Genomic DNA, 20805 nt, shown 5'->3' on the forward strand with positions numbered 1-20805 from the left:
CTTGAATTATACCGCTGTAAACACGGGTCAAGGCTGCACCAATCAGGTACTACGTCTGACGGCAAGTGTGGCACAAGCGGAGGCAGAGGAGCGAGAGAGCGGGGATACTGACCATGGTGAGGTCGCGCTTCCACACCGCGTTGCAGCGGCCGTCGCAGAGGGGGCAGGGCCGCTGGAGCGAGTAACCCCCGCACTCTCTGCAGTCCAGGGAGACGTGTTCCTTGTGCCAGCTCACTCCACACCTGCACAGCGAACCAGCCGTTGTTATCTCATCCGACACCGCCTTGCACTAATCCCGTCTACATACGATTATAGTCACGAGGGCAAGACGAATAACTAGGGGCAGGCATTTTTTGCGAAAAAATCTGAACGCTTATTAGACTGCAACAAGGTATACCAGCACCTGTGGTTTCTTCCTTGTGATTGGCGGCCGTCTGCAAGAGAAGTCGTTGCCTTATTTGACCAAACCACTCAGGACGCGTTTACTTCCGCACTGAATCACTGTCATTGGTGTTACAATCGATATGTACCTGGGAGAAACTCGCCCAATAACGAAACACAGACGATGCTACAGTGTTATAACTTTCATCTAGTCTCGAAATCTTTTTGCGAAATCTGCATGGCCCTACAAATAACCCATTAATGTTTCAATTCAGTTAATTGTATTTAATAACAATGTTGTCACATTTGTAACCATAACCAAATTACGTACAGTAAGTACTGTAATTTATGGCCAGCTGTATAATGTTTTAATTTCTTAGCTATGGCACGAGGCACTTTAATACAGCTGGTCCACCAGTTAGCTCAGTAACTTTGTTGTCAGCATAAATACTGTTCACTACCATTTCTTTATAAATGCACCATAAACATCAGCAAATGGATTATTGGATGTATTTTACTCTGCAAGGTTATATTACTTATGATGACGAAGCATTTACCAAACAGATGCTCACAAATTTGAATCTTGCAGAGGAGGGGAGCGAGGAAAAACCCACAAGTAATGAGGTACAAAATTTTCCCCATCTTCCATCACTGGCTCCATCAACAAGACTTACCACTGGCATTCAGAAACGTAAAAAATCAGCTGTTGGAAGGTAAATATTGAGATTCTCTTTTGTTTGTCTACTATTGGTAGATACACTAGCAGTTAAAACTTTTGCAAGAGCAGCTTCTGGGAAGTAAGGCTCATAACGGTAGTGAAAGGTACTATTATTTTTGTGTATGTGTATGATTGTACTTAAATGTGTATTCATAATGTTTAATATTATTGACAAGTCCTATACTACATGTACAATATAATTTTATATTTTTGTAGTCGACTTTGACAATAAAACTACTATACTATACTAATAAATAATCAAGGTAGATTACATAACATAACCTAACCTAACCAACGTTTTACTTCGAGTTTAGTTGTTACACACGTTATTTCCCAGGAGCCTGCGGAATTAACATAACTGCTGTATGGGGGGACTTACGTGAAGCAGGAGTTGATCTGCAGGCGCAACTCCTCGATGGACAGCACGGTGTCCGAGTTGTTGAAGTAGTTGCGGAGTTCCTCCAGCGAACTGCCGAGGCTGCCGATGCTGGGGCTGCGATGCGTCAGCCCGCCGTGCAGCTCCGGGTGGTGGACACTGGCCAGCGACATGGCGGACACGCGGGGGCTGCCAACACGACAGACACACATTACCCTGCTGTAGCCAAGCACTCCAGCTCCACACCCGACACAGCAATTGCCATTTTAAACAAGACGTTAGCAACGAAATGTCACTTTACTACTTCATGTAAACAATGTAATTTACACACACTAGTCAAGAATCCCCAATATCTCCAACTAACTTCAGCGATTTTTAAACTTGTAATACTTTGCAAACAAACTTGTGTTCCGTTCATTTGTTATCAATAATTGTAAGTAGGCCAAGTAAAAAAAACTACAAAAGTATATCATATAGACGCACAAAACTTTCTACGCGTTTCCAAGATCTACGTGCTTTCAAAGCGTAATGAGTAGTATTGCAGTTAATAGGGGGTTAAAGCCGTGTTTGCAGATTCGTCACGTTCTGAGAAGCAGACTATTTACGGTCGACATCACGTCCACATTCCTTCAGTAGAAATTTTAATGCCACCGACCGTTATGCATGCGTGACAACACAGTATTAACGAACGTGTTTACGTTCTTAACGGTACAGAGATTGGTCACAAATATAACGAACTAATTAAATTACCTAGCTTGGATCTTTATAAACCAAAATCTTTTTTACATCTTTTAAAACTCAAGTATTACCACTGAATACGTAAATTTACTACGAACGGCCCATTCGAACACACCGTATTTAATGTACATAGGAGACACTAGACATTTCTCTATTATGATTTTTGAACCAGGCCGACCGAGATTATCGAAAGTTATACTTGTAAACAACAACAGTGAAACGTAAACAAACACGATGGCGCGACCTACATTTGCTCGACGAGGCAGGCGGGTTGAATGAGGCACGGAAGCGCCGCGTAACCGCACCGGAAACGTAACGCGACACAAATGAGACAGGCGCCGAGGACCCAGCCGCCGAACACGGCTTAAAGCTAGCGTGCCTCCCTTCCCCTTCCAGACTGCAGACTGGCGCCGCCCTCCCTTCCGCGCCGGCCAATCGCAACCTCCCCTTCGGCGGCCGCGGGAACAGTGGAAAATTTCCAGCGGCGAACGGGGTCATTCAACCCCCACGGCCAGACGGCGGGGAATTTAATGGTGCCAGCCACCCCTTCGGAACACAGCTGGAACCCCGTTCGCCATTATGACAGGCGAAACCGCCGTTAATCCACTTCAGGGTTCATCGTCACCGACACAGGGGCTTGTTTCCATCGCCTGAAGCCCGCACGTGCGGCGAATTAGCACGAAGAACGAATCAATAGCGCGCATCGGGCGGATTCTGGAGCGCGGGTTCGCGCATGCGCGCACGTGGGCGGAGTACGCCGAGCCCGTGTGACCTTGCACTACAAGTCTACACCACTCGTATTGATCGCGACGTCTCGGCTACACCCACAACATTCTCGTAAAATAAATCTCCCCCTCCCCCAATCGCATGAACACTAAAAAATTTCGTCCCAACACTTACTCGCTATGAACACTTTCAGAAATAATCGGTGATTGCGTAGAGTTGCAGCTTTTGGGGAATCCTTATATTAGGAGCGCACATAAAATTTTATTCCGGGGGAATGACCCTTCGTACCCCGGAAGACATATATACTAATGATTCGTAAAATGTTTGTTAAAATTGTAATTTACGTGTTAAGAGATGTAGCCGAACTGATATAAAGACAACCTTTCACTTTTGTCTAACTAGCATTAAATTTAAAAAAAAAAAAAAAAAAAAAAACGCGACTGAAAAATCAATTCTATGGTTTAAAAATATGTAAAATATTATCTCACCGTAGCATGTAAATATTATTAATAAAAAACTAACCATGCGAAGAAGTAAACGTTTTAATCCATTTTTTTGGCTGGATCGCCGATAAGAATTTGTAGCAGCTACATAATACCTTTGAATATATAATACGCAAACAAACCATAAGATGTAAAAAAAAAGCTTTCCTGGCTGCAGCATTGGCCAACAGCATCTAATATTAGACGGTGCGATACGTGATACCACGCTGATAAAGCAAGACGCCTGTCCCGTTGTCCTTTCATGGATCAATGCCAATGATTGCCAAACACTCGGTCCACGTACGGAACAAAACCTGTTCTCAAGTCGTGTCGAAATCACTTTCTCTGTCACTTCACTCCTTGTCCGCCAACACACAACTTTCAAGCCAAATAATAGCAGCAATTTTTTTTTTTCGTACTTAATAAATATAAGAAAATGCTTGACATATCATGTCTATGGGTATGTATAAAATAAATAACGTAATATTTGTAATTTAAGATTATCTGAAATTTTTTATCACTATTTGTTTTACTTCAAAGTTATACGTGTGTAAAACTAAATATCTTATGTAATGTGTATTTAAAACTGTGTACATGTAAAACTGTATGTATATGTATAACTGTAAATATGTAAATGACATGTTCCATAGCCATATGGTTTCTACCAAAAGAAGGCTCAATGGAATACAAATAAATAAATAATTTCAGAGCTAAATGGGTATACAAAAGAAACTCAAATCTAAGAAAAAGAATATTTAAAATGGCAAATGTTTCAACAATAGCGCATGCCGTTGTGGTTATTCAAGAGCGACATATTTTGAGTTACAAAACCCTTGTTGCAAGGTTAGAAAGTATAATTATATAAAAGAATCTCCCAAGCCAAGCAGTGGTTGAGTTGGAGTCTACAGATTTTAACTTGTACGGGAAAGTTAAGATATCTTTCTAACTGCGCAGTTTCTGGCACGAAAACTCACTTTCACTTCAGTCAGACCAACTGGAAGAAAGTACGAGATAAAAGTGTAAACAACCGATTTCACCATCCTCTCACCTGAAAGTCCAAACTGACCATCCACTGCGTTTTATTCAACAAGCTCCAACTATACTCGAGTTTCTACAGACTAAAATGAAGGGGGCAAAAAAAAATAATTAAAAACTCAAGTTTGACAGCATTTATAGCACTCGTAGTATATTAGATAGCAACAAATTAACAAAAAACAGTAAGTTTTTCGAATGTTTATGCCTTCCAGCTACAAATGGATTTTAAAAGCAATTAATTCTGAGGCACAAAACAATATGAACATGTCCCACATTACAGTATTCTCCTTAGAGAACCTCAATCAAACGTCATACAAAAATCTGGAACCAAATAATAAGCTTAGAAAACGTAGCCACAAAAAAAAAAACTATTCAGTCGTCGACGCGTTGGGACTTTAATAAGCGGTAAACCCCATGAAACGGTCAGATTATTCGCGCAGTTCATGTTCCAAGACCAAACAACGCACAGTTCCGGATGCGCTTAATTCGCAGCCCACGAGAAGGTCGTGTTGGGGAAGAAGATGTGGTAACGTTGCGTTTGGAAAGTTGCGAGAGCGCCAGGTATTTGGGTCACGAAACCTCTGGATATTGGCTAACGGCGCCTTTAGGCCGAGACAGCTCACCTCTGAAGAATGTCCAAGTACACAAAAACACGGGTCAAAGCATAATATTTTGAAAGCCTGCAGTTTGTAAACAGGAAAGTACGGCAATTGTTCCGTATCACGTATCCAAGTTTATCCCTTGATCCTGATGGTATGGTTTTGTATGATTGATCCTGTGGTACATGATGCTTGCCGTTTTTTCCCGGCCATAGCAAAAATATTACAATTTTCAGTTTTTTGTTCGATAATGCTATCATAATTCATTGTTACATCACATGTTTTGTTATATTCACGATCTTTAGCTGTACTAAATTAAAACAGCAAGCGTCATGTACCACACGTCTATGCACTTAGGATCAAAGAATAGACTTGGATACGCGATACTAAACTTTTCCCGAAAGTACGCCCGAAAACAACTTCCTAAACATAAAATATGCGGAAGTTAACTTCTCGGGCAACTTCCTGTGCTACTATGAACTTCACTCGAAAGGTCCACATACCTGTACGTATATATCCGTAACAAGGTGACGAAAGGACGAGATCTTCTCGCCGATCAGCTTGTCTCCAGATGTGATCACTCGAACGTTTAAGTTCGATTTGACCAACACGCAGGACCCCGGCCCAACAAACCTCGCAGAACACTTGACTCGAACTGGCTGGCGCAACGGCGAACTTTCGTATATAATGACGCGCTTCGTCCGCCGGGGAGGGGAAGAAGGGGGGAAGGGGGACACAAATACCAGCCAATAGCGGGCGGGGAGTGGAGGGGGCCGCGTCAGCTGCGGGAGTGGGGGCTCCTCGTGATAACCGGGATTACGTTCACGTGCAGCTGCATGGCGCTACTTCCCCGCCCGGCCGCCAGAGCGCTCCACGGGTTGCGGCGGGGAGCGGGAAAGTAGGCAAGACAGCAGTAAACAGTAAACTCAGCCATTGATGCCGTGTACGTCGTAGAGCACGTATTTTCTAGGTCATGTTACCGCGAACCCTCAACTTGACGGAACTAAAAACAAAGTTACATTCGTTATTCCGAACTTTTTTTTTTTTTTTTTAAAGGGAGGTTGTCTATTAGGTCGGTTTACAGACGATAATTTTACGTGATAACGTCATAAGAAAACATTGATGAAAAATTGCATACTTTTTAATTTTCATATATTATTCACAGTTTTTGCAAATTTAATTTAAATAATTTGTTTAAAAATAATCACGAACAATTGTTTGATATTATAGAAGATTTTCTCGCACGGTGGTTGGCCGGTTCATCCACGCTCGGCTCAGGCGGAACGTGACCATTTTTCGTGCGTGCAGCCGGCGTTCATCGACGTTATTACGCCAAAAAAAAGTATTTCTTGTAGTAGTTTACATGTTGCAAATTTCTAATCATGGAAGCTTGGTGATATCTTTAAATTTAAAAGTACCCCACTCCAACGCATTCAATATGTTATTTAAAACGTATTACGTATTACGTACCGTTACTTCCATCCATTATTTGCATTTACAAACCATGAAGATACTGATTATCACAACAATACTTAACTGTTACCAGTTGCCAGTACTGTAGTAGATAGACTATATAAATTCCTCGGAACCATGAGGATGTAGCTAGACAGAACTCAAGTGTCAGCTTCCTAGCTTGCTTATGTGAATCTCAGTGGAGTTTCCGCGGTGATCGTGAGTGGTGAGGCGGAAAATCGTTGGTTCGATGTTAGCTCTCGGCACGACCAGAAGATTGTTTTACTGCGCGTCTCTTTCCGCTCCTCGGGAGTGGACACAGTCGAGGGCAAAATGACCCAGTTCGATTAAAGTTGACAAAAATTCTTTCTATTTCAGACGAAAATTTTAGAGACACTTTCGCCTGCAGACAAAAAAAAAAGCAGCAACTATTGCCTACGCCTGTAAAAAAATATATATAACTGCTTTTTAATTACTTGTGACTGATTTTTTTTTCAATGTGAGAGTTCTTAATATTTAGTTAAATACTTTCGTTTCTTTTTAAACAATAAAAAGGGCGCACCACTATCCCAGGAAAGAACTTCAAACTTCTTCCAGCAGACGATGGTGCCCTCAGTCACAACTCCTGTTAGAGAGGAAGAGAAATAAAGGCATGACCTGAGTGACCTGGGAGATTTTTGACCTCCGCAATCGAACGTTCGGCGCTATACGGTAAGTTAAGTGCCGAAAGGTCACAGAGGCCTTCAATTTATGAGCCCAAAGTCGGTTTCAAAATCGTTCCAAGTCCGCTGTACTCTTTGTCTTTGAATTACCGAGTGACTTAAAATTTTACATACATATACGTTCCCTATACACGACTCTAGACTGCGCAGTTTCGAAAATAAAAAAAAAAACAAATAAAGGCCGTTGTAGATATTTGTGATGGACTCAGAAAATATTTTATTTTGTGTCTTCAACATCGGAATTAAATAATATACACTTGATTCAAATGCTTGTTTCTACGTTTAATTCGCACCTATAAGAGTGACACTGACAGCAAAGCTCCCACTGTATTTTACAATGTGGCTTTTTCTGTACTTGAGTAACACAAGATATATATGTACATACTTAATCCACGTTTCACATTTAAATAAATTTTGGAAAGCCAAAGATTTCTCAACATCAGAAATTCATTATAATATATCCACAAACGATAACTTATCCATGATGCATTAGGCCTATAAACGCTTGATATTCAACTATGTAGTGGCCTGCTCTTTTAATAGTTCGTTATGCCTTTGGCTTATATTAAAAATGTCAACCAATAATTATTATTGTAAGTAAATTCATAGTTCATGCATATGGAACCACTCATAACACGCAGGTGACATTCTGCAAGTTACGAAACGTTATCGTGTTACGAGTGCGTCCCTGAGACGTCACATAACGAATTTCTCTCATGGCCTTGACATTTGCCGGTAGAGCCAAGAAAGTAAATTACCACTAGGCTACGTCAATCACGGGAATAAAGGTAAAAGTGTTGTTTTGCGCCATGTGTTTTATTCACAGAGGCTTCATTCAGGTGGCGTAACTTCTAAGATAACTCGCTTCGTTAGCGACTCGGAGCTCATGAATTTAGTAATGTCGGGTGTTCGGATCGAACCCGCGACCCTCGTCTCATGAGTGTGATGCGATATCGATCACGAGCATCGAGAAAACCCACTGCAAGAATACCGGGAAGCCTTCTTTTCACAGACGAGAGAGCCAAACGCCCGATCGTGCATCTTCGGGGTTTATTTATTTCGGACAACTCATGATAACTAATGGTCAATTCGGTTAGGTTAGCTACATTTTAAATACTTTAAAACATTGTGGACAGTTGATTTGGTTAGGATAGCTACATCAAAGATACTGTGAAATCATGTAAACGGTTTCCTATCCCTGGATAGCTACCTATATATTAAAAAGTTATTTGCTAAGCAACCTTCGGGGAACTTCGGGTGTGGCTCTCTCGTCTGTGAAATGAAGGCTTCCCAAGAATACCAACAACCCGGGTGCACATACGGTGTGCATAGCTTCAGCAAAAACCACGCGATTTGAAAACTACTCAAGACATCCGTTATGTGCCGGTTCACGAAAATCATTTAAGAATACGCTGACGGCAGGTATGTAGTTCAGGTTCCGGATTTCGTTTTTAGAAAAGTAAAAAAAATCTGATTAATTTGTCCGCATGTAACACCAAGTGAATATTCTTGAAAACACTCAAGGGCCTTGTATTACAAATTTATCTTTATTTATGTTATGGTTACAACCCAAATCTCATAGCTGTCTTGCGCTTAGAGGCGATACCGTGCTAGAATCCCCAGCGAGCGTCGCACTTATCATCCCGCCTCACCAACACAACTAGGCTACACCTCTGACTAGGTTCGCTAAGCTGAGCACTATGTTGTTGGTGGCCTACCTTTTTTTCCAGACCAGATACGTGTGAGGCCGAAAGTCTTTTGAGTTGACAGTGAAGGTGTGAGGATCGTGAGGGGTAAGCGGGCCTGGAGGGGAAGTAGGGGAAGGGGAATACTACTCAGTGCGGCACGCCCAAGGAGGTTGGAAAATCTCCTTGGGCGCGACATTTTTTCTTCGAGTGCTTTACATTATTAAGTGTTTATTAAGTGTGATGCATACATACGGGAAGCCTACGATGTACTTTCTGTATTGCACAGACCCGAATACTCACGTTGGCAAGCCTTCTTTTCACAGACGAGAGAGCCAAACCCGAAGTTCCCCGAAGTTCATGCTAGCTTTTTTGTTTACATGATTTCACAGTATCTTTAATGTAGCTATCCTAACCAAATCAACCGTCCACAATGTTTTTAAGTATTTATGATGTAGCTAACCTAACCTAATTGACCATTAGTTATCATGAATTGTATATTTATTCATTTACAATGAACAAATTCCCCCCTCCCCCCCCCCCCCCCCCCCCGAAGATGCACGATCGGGCATTTGGCTGTTGTAAGAAGGCTTGCCAACGTGAGTATTCGGGTCTGTGCAATACAGAATGTACATCGTAGGCTATTGGCATACATACAGCAGTGTCATTACGTCGATGGATGTTTTTTCAGAACGAAGTATGTGTAACCAGGCTGTACCGCCAGTTGGCAGTACATTGTTCCGTGCCTACGAATTCGCAGTCCGTTCCGAGCCCAGCTCGGAAGATGTTTGGCCCGCTCTATGCATAACAATAACACGTACCACATGCCGTGTTATCGCGTCTCCTACACGTAAATGACCAGCTTTAGTGCTTCGACAACGTTTTAACGTCCAAAACAGCATAGATAGCAGTAAGGTCGAATTCGGAAAAATACTTACAGCCGAGACGAAAAACAGACAAGGAAACCATTTACCGCTGTCCATAACACGACTTTCACTTCATCCTGTGGAAGGTAAAAACTATTATCTGAATGGAAACATGTAATAATTATTTTGTTGCGCCCTAGTAGCGAGCGTTACGAGCTTGATCTCCGACTTCGGCGAGGCACCTGTGTGTAAACCACTCTGATTCTGTCAACCCCGTCATTTCGACTATCGCTCATGCATAAACACCTCCTTTACCTCGCCTTATTGCTTTCGCATCCCTCCCGTGGGTTTTTTCTTTTTCTTTTTCGGAACATGTTTCAGTTCGGCTTCGCGGGGTTCTTCTGCACTGCCGACTCAATGGCTGCAATCAAAGTGAGATAAAAACTCGAAACTCTCGTACTAACAACATTGTTTTTTACGCTGGTTACTTCTCCCGCCACCAGGATCGCTGAGCATCACTTTGTGGGAAGCCTAAGATGTACATCAAGCTCTGTCCCTGCCCGAACACGCCCGAATACTCACCTTCGGCCAACCTCGGGTTTATTTATATATATTTATATTTCTCTGTTTATTTTAATGTAGCTATACTAACCTAACTAACCGTCCATGGTGTTTTAAAGTGTTTTAATGTAGCTAACCTAACCGACCACTTTTAATATTTGAATTCATTTTTCCTGGGCAAAAATAAAACAAATCCCGAGGTTGGCCAAAGGTGAATATTCGGGCGTGTTCGGGCAGGGACATAACTTGATGTACATCTTAGGCTTCTCTCACTTTGTCTCGCGGATTTTCGACCACTTCCCTACATTAACCTACTACAGTATTTGATACTATACTAACGTATACAATATTTTTGAGGTAAAAAAAACACGTCCTCGATTGAACCCGGACAATGTCGGTACAGTAGTGACGCACAAGTCCGCGCGTTGCTACGGGAGCACTCGCCGCCAGTGACGTGTGTGTTGGTGGGAGTGATTGTTGTCGAGTCCTCCCACGCCGGCTCAACGCACTGGAGGTGATTTCCGGTGTCAGGACTTGCGCGATATGGGAACAGTGTCAATGACATGGCTGAAACACTGCTCAGTATGCATGCGCGTGCGACCTTCGATTAGGAAATCTGTTGGTCCCCGACCTTTTCTATACCCAGTGGGGCTATATGTCCCTCCACCGAAGTTATATAAAAAAATATATATTTGCAAAATCTCAGCGACGTCACCTAAGGCTACAACTGTGGGTTTTTCAAAGACTCATGTTCAATTTTTTTTTTTTTTTTCAAAATACCCCTCCCCTCAAATTCCTGTATCCGCCCTAGACAGTGGTTCGTTTAGTTTAGGTTAGGTTAGGTTATGTTAGGTCACTTTACAAACTAACCACTATCAGAAAAATCCTGAAGGGCTGCCCATCCAAGGGGCAACAATTCAGACAACCTTTCAAAAACACTACTGTCAGAAAAATCCTGATGGGCTGCCCTTCCAAGGGGCAAGTTTTCAAGATTATTTAAACACTTAAAGAAACATGTTTTCAGAAATTGGATGGGCTGCCCTTCCAGTCGCTGTACAAACAAACCATTGCCAGAAAAATCCTGAAGGGTTGCCCTTCCAAGGGGCAGCATTTCAGTCGCCCCATCAGCATCTGTGCTCGACTTGTTGAAGGAGGTGGTTGGGGGAGGGGATAAAGTGTGCGAGTTGGCAACGCTGCAGCCGGCTGGGAGCGCGGCGCGGCTGAGACGCGGCGCCATGATTCATTATCGCGGCACTTATCGGGCGCGCTTATCGCAATCGCGACTCGTTACCGCCGGGTCGATAAGTGATCGACCCTCGCGCGGCGCGGTCGAGCAGAAACTTCCTTCACGAGCCGGGTCACGTGTTCAGTAACAGGCGTGTTTGTCACACGGGAAGCCTTCTTTTCACAGACGAGAGAGCCAAACGTCCGATCGTGCATCTTCGTTTTTTTTGTTCGTTGTAAATAAATATGGTGGTGTTGATAAAAGGATACTAATGGTCAATTAGGTTAGGTTAGCTACATTATAAATACTTTAAAACACTGTGGACGGTTGATTTGGTTAGGATAGCTACATAAAAGACACGGAAAAAAGCATGAACTTCGGGGAACTTCGGGTTTTGGCTCTCTCGTCTGTGAAAAGGCTTCCCGTTTGTGTCACACCGAAAAAAAAAAAAATTATCTGTACTTTTACTAAAGGTCCTTTGGAAACTAAAAAAAAAAAAAAAAAAAAAAAAGACAGAGTGATAACAAAAAAAAATTATTCCAAGTCCACCTCACACCTTTGAGGTCGGTTCAATTTTTATTTTTGATAAATTTTTGAAGTGAAACTTCTTCGAGTGCGATGAGAGTAAAATTATTTCAAGGCCGAATTTTGATGCAAAGTTTTCGTAAAACATTGTTGTGAAACGTTTCTGATGCGAAAAGGTACTTGGCAAAACAGCTATAAAAAGAGAACTATGCTATATATGTTACTGGGCTCATTTTCGTTCTCCTCTTTGTGCTAAGGTTTGTCTCCCGCCCAAAAAGAGAACCGAGAGAGATAGATGAACGAAACAAGACAAAGAATATGCACACGCGCTTGTTTCAGAAAATAGATATAGGTATCCTATACCGTCAGTTGTGAATGCCTTGAATTTTATGTTTGCTACCAGCGCGCTCGCATTCATACTTGTTCAACCAGCAGCGTAGAGAGCGCTGATGAGACAGTCCCTGCACTTCCCGCATAGATAGCGCTACCTGTTATGAATTTCATATTTCGTTCAGACATTAGGCTTGTTCCAAATGGCACATTTTTTCTTTGTTTTGAGCATTCCAACAGTGAGTAGTATTTATTAAGAAAATAGTCTTTTCTCACTCACTCTCTCTCTCTCTCTCTCTCTCTCTCTCTCTCTCTCTCTCTCTCTCTCTCTCTCTCTCTCTCTGCTTTTCTACCACTTACGATATACTTACAAGTCGAGGTTTGAATTGCCAAAGAAGTTTCGCTTCTATGTATACTGAGTTACAAGAGCTTTTTTTTTTTTTTTTTTTACATTTTTTGGTGATACTTGTTTATTTAAATTCATTTTTGTGACGTCAAAAATGCGTTAAAATATTCTTAGAAGGAGTTGTAATTTGAAAAACAAAATTTCAGACTCGCCGTCAAACTGGGAGGTATTTATAACATGCCACCTCAAAACACTTCGATCATCCACCCTTCCTGAAACTCAAAAAGCTGGGTCTTCCAGTGATTTTAAGTGCTCAGAATATCCGGCAATATACTATTATTAGAGACAAGATTGTATGGTTATATTTTCAAGCCAATTTCGTTTTTAAAACAGAAGATTTCGATGTTATCAAATCTGTTTATTAAAATTATGATAGTTAAATGTGCCACTATACTAATTGCTTCGAAATATTGTCATTTTGACTGATACGAGATGCACTTCAAAATTTTCGGAACAAATAAAATAAATCTGTTAGGTATATCTGTGTTAGGAAAATTTTCTGAGGTCTTAATGTAAAAATGAGTAACTAAGAACAGTTGCAATATTAAAAAAAAGTAAATTTTTACTAATCTGTTTTTTACTAAACTGTCGTATGAACGTCATTTTAAATTAAAACACTTTCATTATATTTAATAGGTATTTAAAAGATTAGGTACCTATTTGTCATCAGAGTTAAGTTCTGATTGAAAATGCTGATAGGTTTCATTATTTATAATTGCATTTCGGGGCTTTGTGGTGTATGAACTTGAATAATTATCGGTGTTATCTGGTGTATTGTATTCGGCGTTATTATTTTGGTTCGGTCGCAATTCGCATTGTGATATTGTTAGGGACCGGAAAAAATCCGCGGATTCAATTACCTCTAGGATAGCCTCCATTATCCTCTGCACTTCTCAAGTAAACACGCGTGTGTTCATTGGTTACTAAATTGTGAGTCGTCTCCACTGGGTAGCTAGCTTGTGATTCGACGCTTCTTTGGTCGATGGTCTCTCATCGGCCCAGATAGCTCCAGTTAAACCGCGAGCCAATAGCAGAGCCAGCAGAATTATCTGTACACATGTTTGAATTTCAGCCTATCACGAAATGAATCCGCGAATTTTTTTTTTCCGGTCTCTAGATATTGTCCCTCGCTGTTATTATTTTATCTCCGGTTGGGTTTTTTTGGCGAGTTTCTCGTTGTTCCGACGGCGCCAGATGGCGGCAGTGGCCGTGAACCACGCTTCGCAGTTCGGGAAACCAGGGCGTGGTATGGGGGGGGGGGGGGGGGGGGGCACGGGGCTATTTTCGTCGCCGTGACCGCGGCGGAGGGATACGTCTGGACGTCCCACGCCCTCCACTTCCCGGAAAGACACGCGGCGCTGCGCACCACTCGACCGAGCGAGCGGCGAAGAAGGGAGGGAGGAGGAAATATTATAGTTCTCAGGAAATACGCTCTTCTCGCGAGCTTTTCTCCCCCGGGGCATCACCCGCGCAGACATACAGCGTGAGCGCGAATTCCACCGACAAAAAACATAGCTGCGGGTTAATCTATGGAGAAGGGGAAGAAAAAAACTCGTGATTAGCTTAAATACAAATAAATTTTACCTTTGTGCTGCTTCTGCTACTGGAGAGGCCTCTGGGTCAATTAGAGACCCTCATTCAAAGAGGTACCGAATCAAAGGTGTTACCCAGTTGAGACAACTCACAAGTCAGCAGCCAATGAGCAGGGAATATTTCCACAAGTATGCACAGGACTGTCATTGAAACATCATTAATCACACGTAAATACAGCCATGGATTTTTTTTTTGACGTGATAACGTCTTATAAATAGAGACCGGAAAAATTCGCGGAGTCATTTCTCGTCATGCTAGAATTCAAACGCATTTACTTTCATATTGCTTCTGTGATTGGTTCACAGTTTATCTGAAGGAATCTGAGCCAAACGAAAAAACCTTCAACCATAGAAGTATCGAATCGCAAGCATCCCAGTTGACAGGTCTCACAAGTCAGTAGCCAATGAGCAGGTGGCATTTGTCCGGGCATGTACGGGATTATGGAGTCTATCCTAGAGGTCACTGAAACCGCGAATTTTTACAGTCCCAACTGCGGGTTAATCTATGGAGACAGGGGGGAAAAACTCGTGATTAACTGAAATCCAAATAATTGTGCTGCTTCTGCTACTGGAGAGGCCTCTGGGCCAATTAGAGACTCTCATTCAAAGAGGTGCCGAATCACAAGTTACCCAGTTGAGACAACTCACAAGTCAGCAGCCAATGAGCAGGGAATATTTCCACAAGTATGCACAGGACTGTCATTGAAACATCAATAATCACTTGTAAATACAGCCATGTATTTTTTTTTTTTGCGAAAATATTTCCAGATCAGATGTGTGTTCAAAACATTTCATTGTAGGTATGTTTTCCCCCGGTTTGCTGGGTTTATTTCAGGCACGTGCCTACTGTCGGCGCACCAATCACAGCCATCCAGTGTAGAAGCAAATGCGTCCTGAATGACCAGGCCAAACAGGGCAATGAATGACGCATCTTTGCAGACGGCCGCCGATTACAAGAGATCAATCGTTAGCGTGGGCAAACCTTATTGCAGTCTAATGAGTAGATACCGGAAAAATTCGCGGATTCATTTCGTGATAGGCTGAAATTCAAACGTGTACAATTCTGCTGGTTCTGCTATTGGCTCGCGGTTTAACTGGAGCTCTCTGGGCCAATGAGAGACTATCGACCAAAGAAGCGTCGAATCACAAGCTACCCAGTGGAAACGACTCACAATTTAGTAACCAATGAACACGCGTGTTTACTTGAGAAGTGCAGCGGATAATGGAGGCTATCCTATAGAGGTCATTGATGGCCCATCAGATTTATTTTTCGCAGAAAAATGATCAGAGACGCGGATTCTTTTAGTGTCAGTCTAATGGTGGAATGATACACGTTTTAGGAATTCGGAAAAGGGGATATATCCCCCCCCCCCCCCCAGGCGGCAATGTTCTCCTCTGCTAAGAAAAATGTTTTTGGTACTTTTTCAAAAGATTCGTTTGGAAACCAGATGCCAAGAAATAATTTGTATTACTACAAAAAAAATTGTAACTTTGTACAACACATGGCTATGATTATTTTTGTATACATAATATGGAAAATGATAATAGAATATTCAATAATCGGACTTTATTTTGTTTTATTGTGTTTATTAATATACGCAGTTAATTCTGGAAAACTGTTCAGGGAACGGGTTATAAATAGGGACCGGAAAAAATCGCTAATTCTATTACCTCTAGGATAGCCTCCATTATCCTCTGCACTTCTCAAATAAATATGCGTGTTCATTGGTTACTAAATTGTGAGTCGTCTCCACTGGGTAGCTTGTGATTCGACGCTTCTTTGGTAGATAGTCTCTCATAGGCCCAGAGAGCTCCAGTTAAACCGCGAGCCAATGGCAGAACCAGCAGAATTATACACATGTTTGAATTTCAGCCTATCACGAAATGAATCAGCGAATTTTTCCGGTCTCTATTTATAAGTATAGACAGGAAAAATTCGCGGATTCATTTCTTTTTATGCTAGAATTCAAACGCATTTACTTTCATATTGCTTCTGTGGTTGGCTCACAGTTTATCTGAAGGAATCTGAGCCAACGAAAAACCTTCAACCACAGAAGTATCGAACCGCAAGCCTCCCAGTTGACAGGTTTCACAAGTCAGTAGCCAATGAGCAGGTGACATTTGCCCGGGCATGTACGGGATTATGGAGTCTATCCTAGAGGTCACTGAAACCACGAATTTTTTCAGTGACTATTTATAAGTGACTTGTAACTATCGGGGGTAGTGAGACAACACAAAGCATAAATACCCGGGTAAGAATAATTCGAAACTAGTATTCCTGCGAATACTATTTTGTAGTGCTAAACTTGTTTTCATCTAAGTGTACAAAATTACAACTATCCGTAATTTAACATGAATAATTCTGTTCCGTTAAAAAAATATACATACGGTGTGTGTACTCCCTGGGTGTAGTACTTTGGTTAAACTTCATCCAGGCGCTTCATGTTCAGTATTAAACAATCTTCATTATTTTTGCGATAAACCAGTTTCTCAGCTTCAACATCTAAGGCGTACACCGGCTTCGGGAGGCATCCTGTATGTGTACGTCTTTTGAGAACCGCACCACGCACTTGGCAAGAGGCCTTATTTCTTATTTTACTCGCATTCGAAGTCGAGAGTAAATTTGGGGGGGTTGCGTACGGATTCAAGCTGATCGCTGACTCAAGAGCTCGTATAATTGAGGAGCTTTACTTGGATGAAGGATCGTTACATATTCGACCAACAAAGAAAGAATGTTCACTCTTACGTTCAGTCGAGAGCCACAGAAGGTGAAGTCGGCCAAGCTGCTGTATTGACAGCAGGTGATTCTCCTAAAAAAAAAAAAAATAGTGCGTGGAGTTCCTCCGCGCGGAAGAAGTGAAACTTCGTAATGTGGAAATGAAAATAGGAAGGGTTAGAAATTGATTTTTAGTGAAATCACATTGTTTCTTTAAGACAAACTTCATTAACATTGCTTACAATGCATAGCAAGAATACCACGCGCATGTGCTTGGGATCTACCGACTCACTCTCTTTCTCTCTCCTACTTTCTACCTTTGTGTATCTTTCTTTCTCTCTCCCTCTTGCGTCGGAATATTGGACGCTACTCGTTGCTAACGCTCGCGCATGCGTTCGAGTGCCACGCATTCACTCTCGCTCTGTCTCTTTCTATTCCCCCTCCCCAGGAGCGTTGAACGTTTAACGCAACAGTGCTTTCATACCCCCTCCATAGTAGCGTTTAACGCAACCTTGTTGGAAATCCCATTAGAAGTTTCACTTCAAAAAAAAGGGCGTACCGTCTACGCCACACCGGAATGAATTAATGCCACCCCAGATGCATGACAATGCGGTTGTGACGTGTGCCCTGGTGTCACAACGCAGCTTCGACCACGCAGAAGGGAAACCTCTGAAATGTGTGAGGCGGGTCAAAACTGGCATAAAAAGCCCAAGAGATTATAAAATTTCCATGACGGGTGTGTGGTAGGTCAAGACAAAGTCATTAGAGACAGAAAAAAAAAACTCGTGGTTCCGTTTCGCGATATAGGCTAAAATTGGAACAACTTTACCCTTGGCCTACTTCTGCGGTCGGCTTGAAGATTATTTAGAGGAGCATCGCCCAATTATCAACCGTCAACAAAATGAACTACGGAAACTCGGGCAATCCAGTGAAGATCCCACACAAGTAAGAATTCATTGAGCAAGGAACATTTATTTACCCCAGTATCTACATACATAGAATACTGTGGAGTTCATCCTGAAGTTTATTGAACTTTCACATTTTCCCAGTCCCTAACTATCATCATACCGAGTGATAATGATACATCAGGAAGAAATGTTTTGGGTAAAAACACATAGTCTAAAAACTAAAGATAGGTAAAATCCCAACTTTCTCGTATCCGAATCTCGAATTCGAATCCCAGAGAGATCAATAAATGAAAAATATTAACCATGGTGCTGAAACATTCTACCATTTATTTAATTTGTTTAACAAACTAAGTTTTTAGAATCAACACATATCGTACCTAATTTTATTTATATAACTCATGCTAAAAATTCAATATCTTGGAAAATGGTAACTGGATGGTTATGAAGCAAGAAAGAGGTTATTTCCTGTACTATTTTTCCGCGAATCTTTTTTCTCGAATATCTAATCCTTCGAATACTATGGATTTGATGGGATTTGAGGATTTGATTTGCTCATAGCTCATACCTACTAAAAAACCTTTATAACTTCTGCGTTTGTGTTTTTTTGGTCGGAAGAAACAATTTTGACGGGACGTAGTTATTTTCCGACGAATCACATACGTTATTTAATACCACAGCAGCACTACCATTGGCCCATTCAAAAGCCATGCAAGCTTCCTTCACCGTAAAGAGCCAGCAATCTTATTAATGTTGGCGTACGTAAACAAGGCGTACTGAAGACTAGATGTTTCCGTGACAGCAATCCACCATCCTTAATCATACCAGGAGTGGCTGTGAAAGTGACGTCCTGCTTTAAATAGGTTTTAGGTTTAACTTGCCTTTTATAGGTTTAACTTGGCTATTATAGGTTTAACTTGCCTATTATAGGTTTAACTTAGCTATTTCAGGTTTAACGTATCTATTATAGGTTTAACTTTCCTATTATTCGTTTAACTTGTCTATTATAGGTTTAACTTGCCAATTAGGCTTAACGTGGCTATTGTATGTTTAACTTGCCTATTATAGGTTTAACGTGGCTATTATAGATTTGACATGGCTGTTATAGGTTTTACTTGGCTATTTGAGGTTTATCATGCCTATTATAGGTTTAACTTGGCTATTTAAGTTTTAACTTGCCAATTATAAGTTTAATAGGCTATTGTAGGTTTAACTTGGCTATTGTAGGTTTAACTTGGCTATTATAGGTTTAACTTGGCTATTATAGGTTTAACTTGGCTATTATAGGTTTAACTTGGCTGTTGAAGGTTTAACTTGCCAATTTTAGGTTTATCATGCCTACCATAGGTTTAACTTGCCAATTATAGATCTCGGGACACTGAGAGAACAAAAGGACACCCCCCCCCCCCCCCCGGAGATAATCAATGATGGAAGTGGTCCGGAGGTCGCCCGCGGGCCGTGACGTCAGCAGACCTGCGCCCTCGGAGGAACTGGGTCACTGCGCACGACCACGCCGTGTCTCGCTCAGCGCCTGTGTGTGGTCTCCACACTTCACGACAATTAGTAGAGACCGGAAAAAATTCGCGGATTCAATTCGCGATATCCTAAAATTGAAATAGTTATATACACCAATGCTGCTTCTGCCATTGGCTCACAACTCATCTTCAGGACTCTGGGCCAATAAGAAACACGTAACCAAATCTGTAACGAATCGCAGGCTACTACGTTGGGACGTCTCACACGACAGCAGCCAATGAGTGGGTGACAGTTTCCCGAGTGTACATAGAGCTGTGGAGTTCATCCTAGAGGTCATTGAACATGCGAATTTTTCCAGTCCCTAACGATAATTAGTAGCGATTTCAATGACCCACAGGATCCTCTGCGCACTCGGGCAAATCACGTCTGCTCATTGGCTACTGACTCGTGACACTTGTTACCTGCAAATCCTCGTTATTCGATACTTCTTTAGTAGAAGGTTTTCCATTGGCCCAGAGTCCTTCGGATAAAATGTGGCTAATCACTGATGCAGCAAAAACGAAAAAAAATAGTATTTGAATTCTAGCTTATTACGAAAATTAATCCGCGAATTATTCAGGTCTGTATTCATTACGAATTAGCTTGTCTATACACGTTTCATTCCACGAAACGTGCATTTTTCAGACAGTAAAGGCTAAAACTAATGTTTTCGCTGTTGATTTTACCATGAAAAATTCTACACACAGTTACAAGGAAGTAACAGCTGGCATGGACATACCTTATTGCAGTCTAATGAGCGTTCAGATCTTTTCGCAGAAAATTACATGCCCTAATGATGTCATTTCAAGACTTCAGAAATTAGTTTTAAAAAAGCATTTTTTTCCACAGGAGAACCTATTTGCATTTGTCGTTCACTTTAATACCATTGTATTTAATTAATTATGTATAAGGACTGGTAACATTATCGGGTTCAATGACAACTTAGATAGATTCCACGATCTTCTGCAAACTCGGGAAAACGTCGCCTGTTCATTGGCTGCTGACTTGTGAGGCGTAACAACTGGTTAACTTGGTGATTCGATACTTCTTTGGTTGAGGGTTTTCAATCGGCCAAGAGTGCAGATTAACAGTGAACCAATAGCAAAAATAAATAAATAAATAAATCAAGTCTAATTATGTGCTATGGTTAGAGACCAGAAAAATCCGCAAATTCATTTCGTGATAAAATAAAATTCAAATAATTATATACTTTTTTTTCCGGCTTTCTGCTAATGGTCACTTTTAATCCG

At 41.6% G+C, this 20805-nt stretch overlaps 1 protein-coding gene across 3 annotated transcripts in view; it reads right to left on the reverse strand.

Moving 5' to 3' along the window:
* Nucleotides 1-20805, reverse strand: part of LOC134543179 (protein pinocchio) — a 54888-nt gene that overhangs the window by 1702 nt on the left and 32381 nt on the right. Inside the window, exons 1-3 of one of the 3 annotated variants that reach the window (XM_063388070.1) lie at nucleotides 5559-5842; nucleotides 1479-1664; nucleotides 113-242 (exon numbers count right to left, since the gene is read on the reverse strand). In XM_063388070.1, the coding sequence (XP_063244140.1) occupies nucleotides 113-242; nucleotides 1479-1648 (300 nt within the window). In that variant the 5' untranslated portion in view covers nucleotides 1649-1664; nucleotides 5559-5842. Of the gene's footprint in view, nucleotides 1-112; nucleotides 243-1478; nucleotides 1665-2461; nucleotides 3300-5558; nucleotides 5843-20805 lie in introns of those variants that run through there. The other 2 variants (XM_063388071.1, XM_063388072.1) reach the window with 2 other exon arrangements.

Source organism: Bacillus rossius (genome assembly GCF_032445375.1).
Source record: "Bacillus rossius redtenbacheri isolate Brsri chromosome 9 unlocalized genomic scaffold, Brsri_v3 Brsri_v3_scf9_2, whole genome shotgun sequence".
NCBI classification, from domain to species: Eukaryota; Metazoa; Arthropoda; class Insecta; order Phasmatodea; family Bacillidae; genus Bacillus; species Bacillus rossius.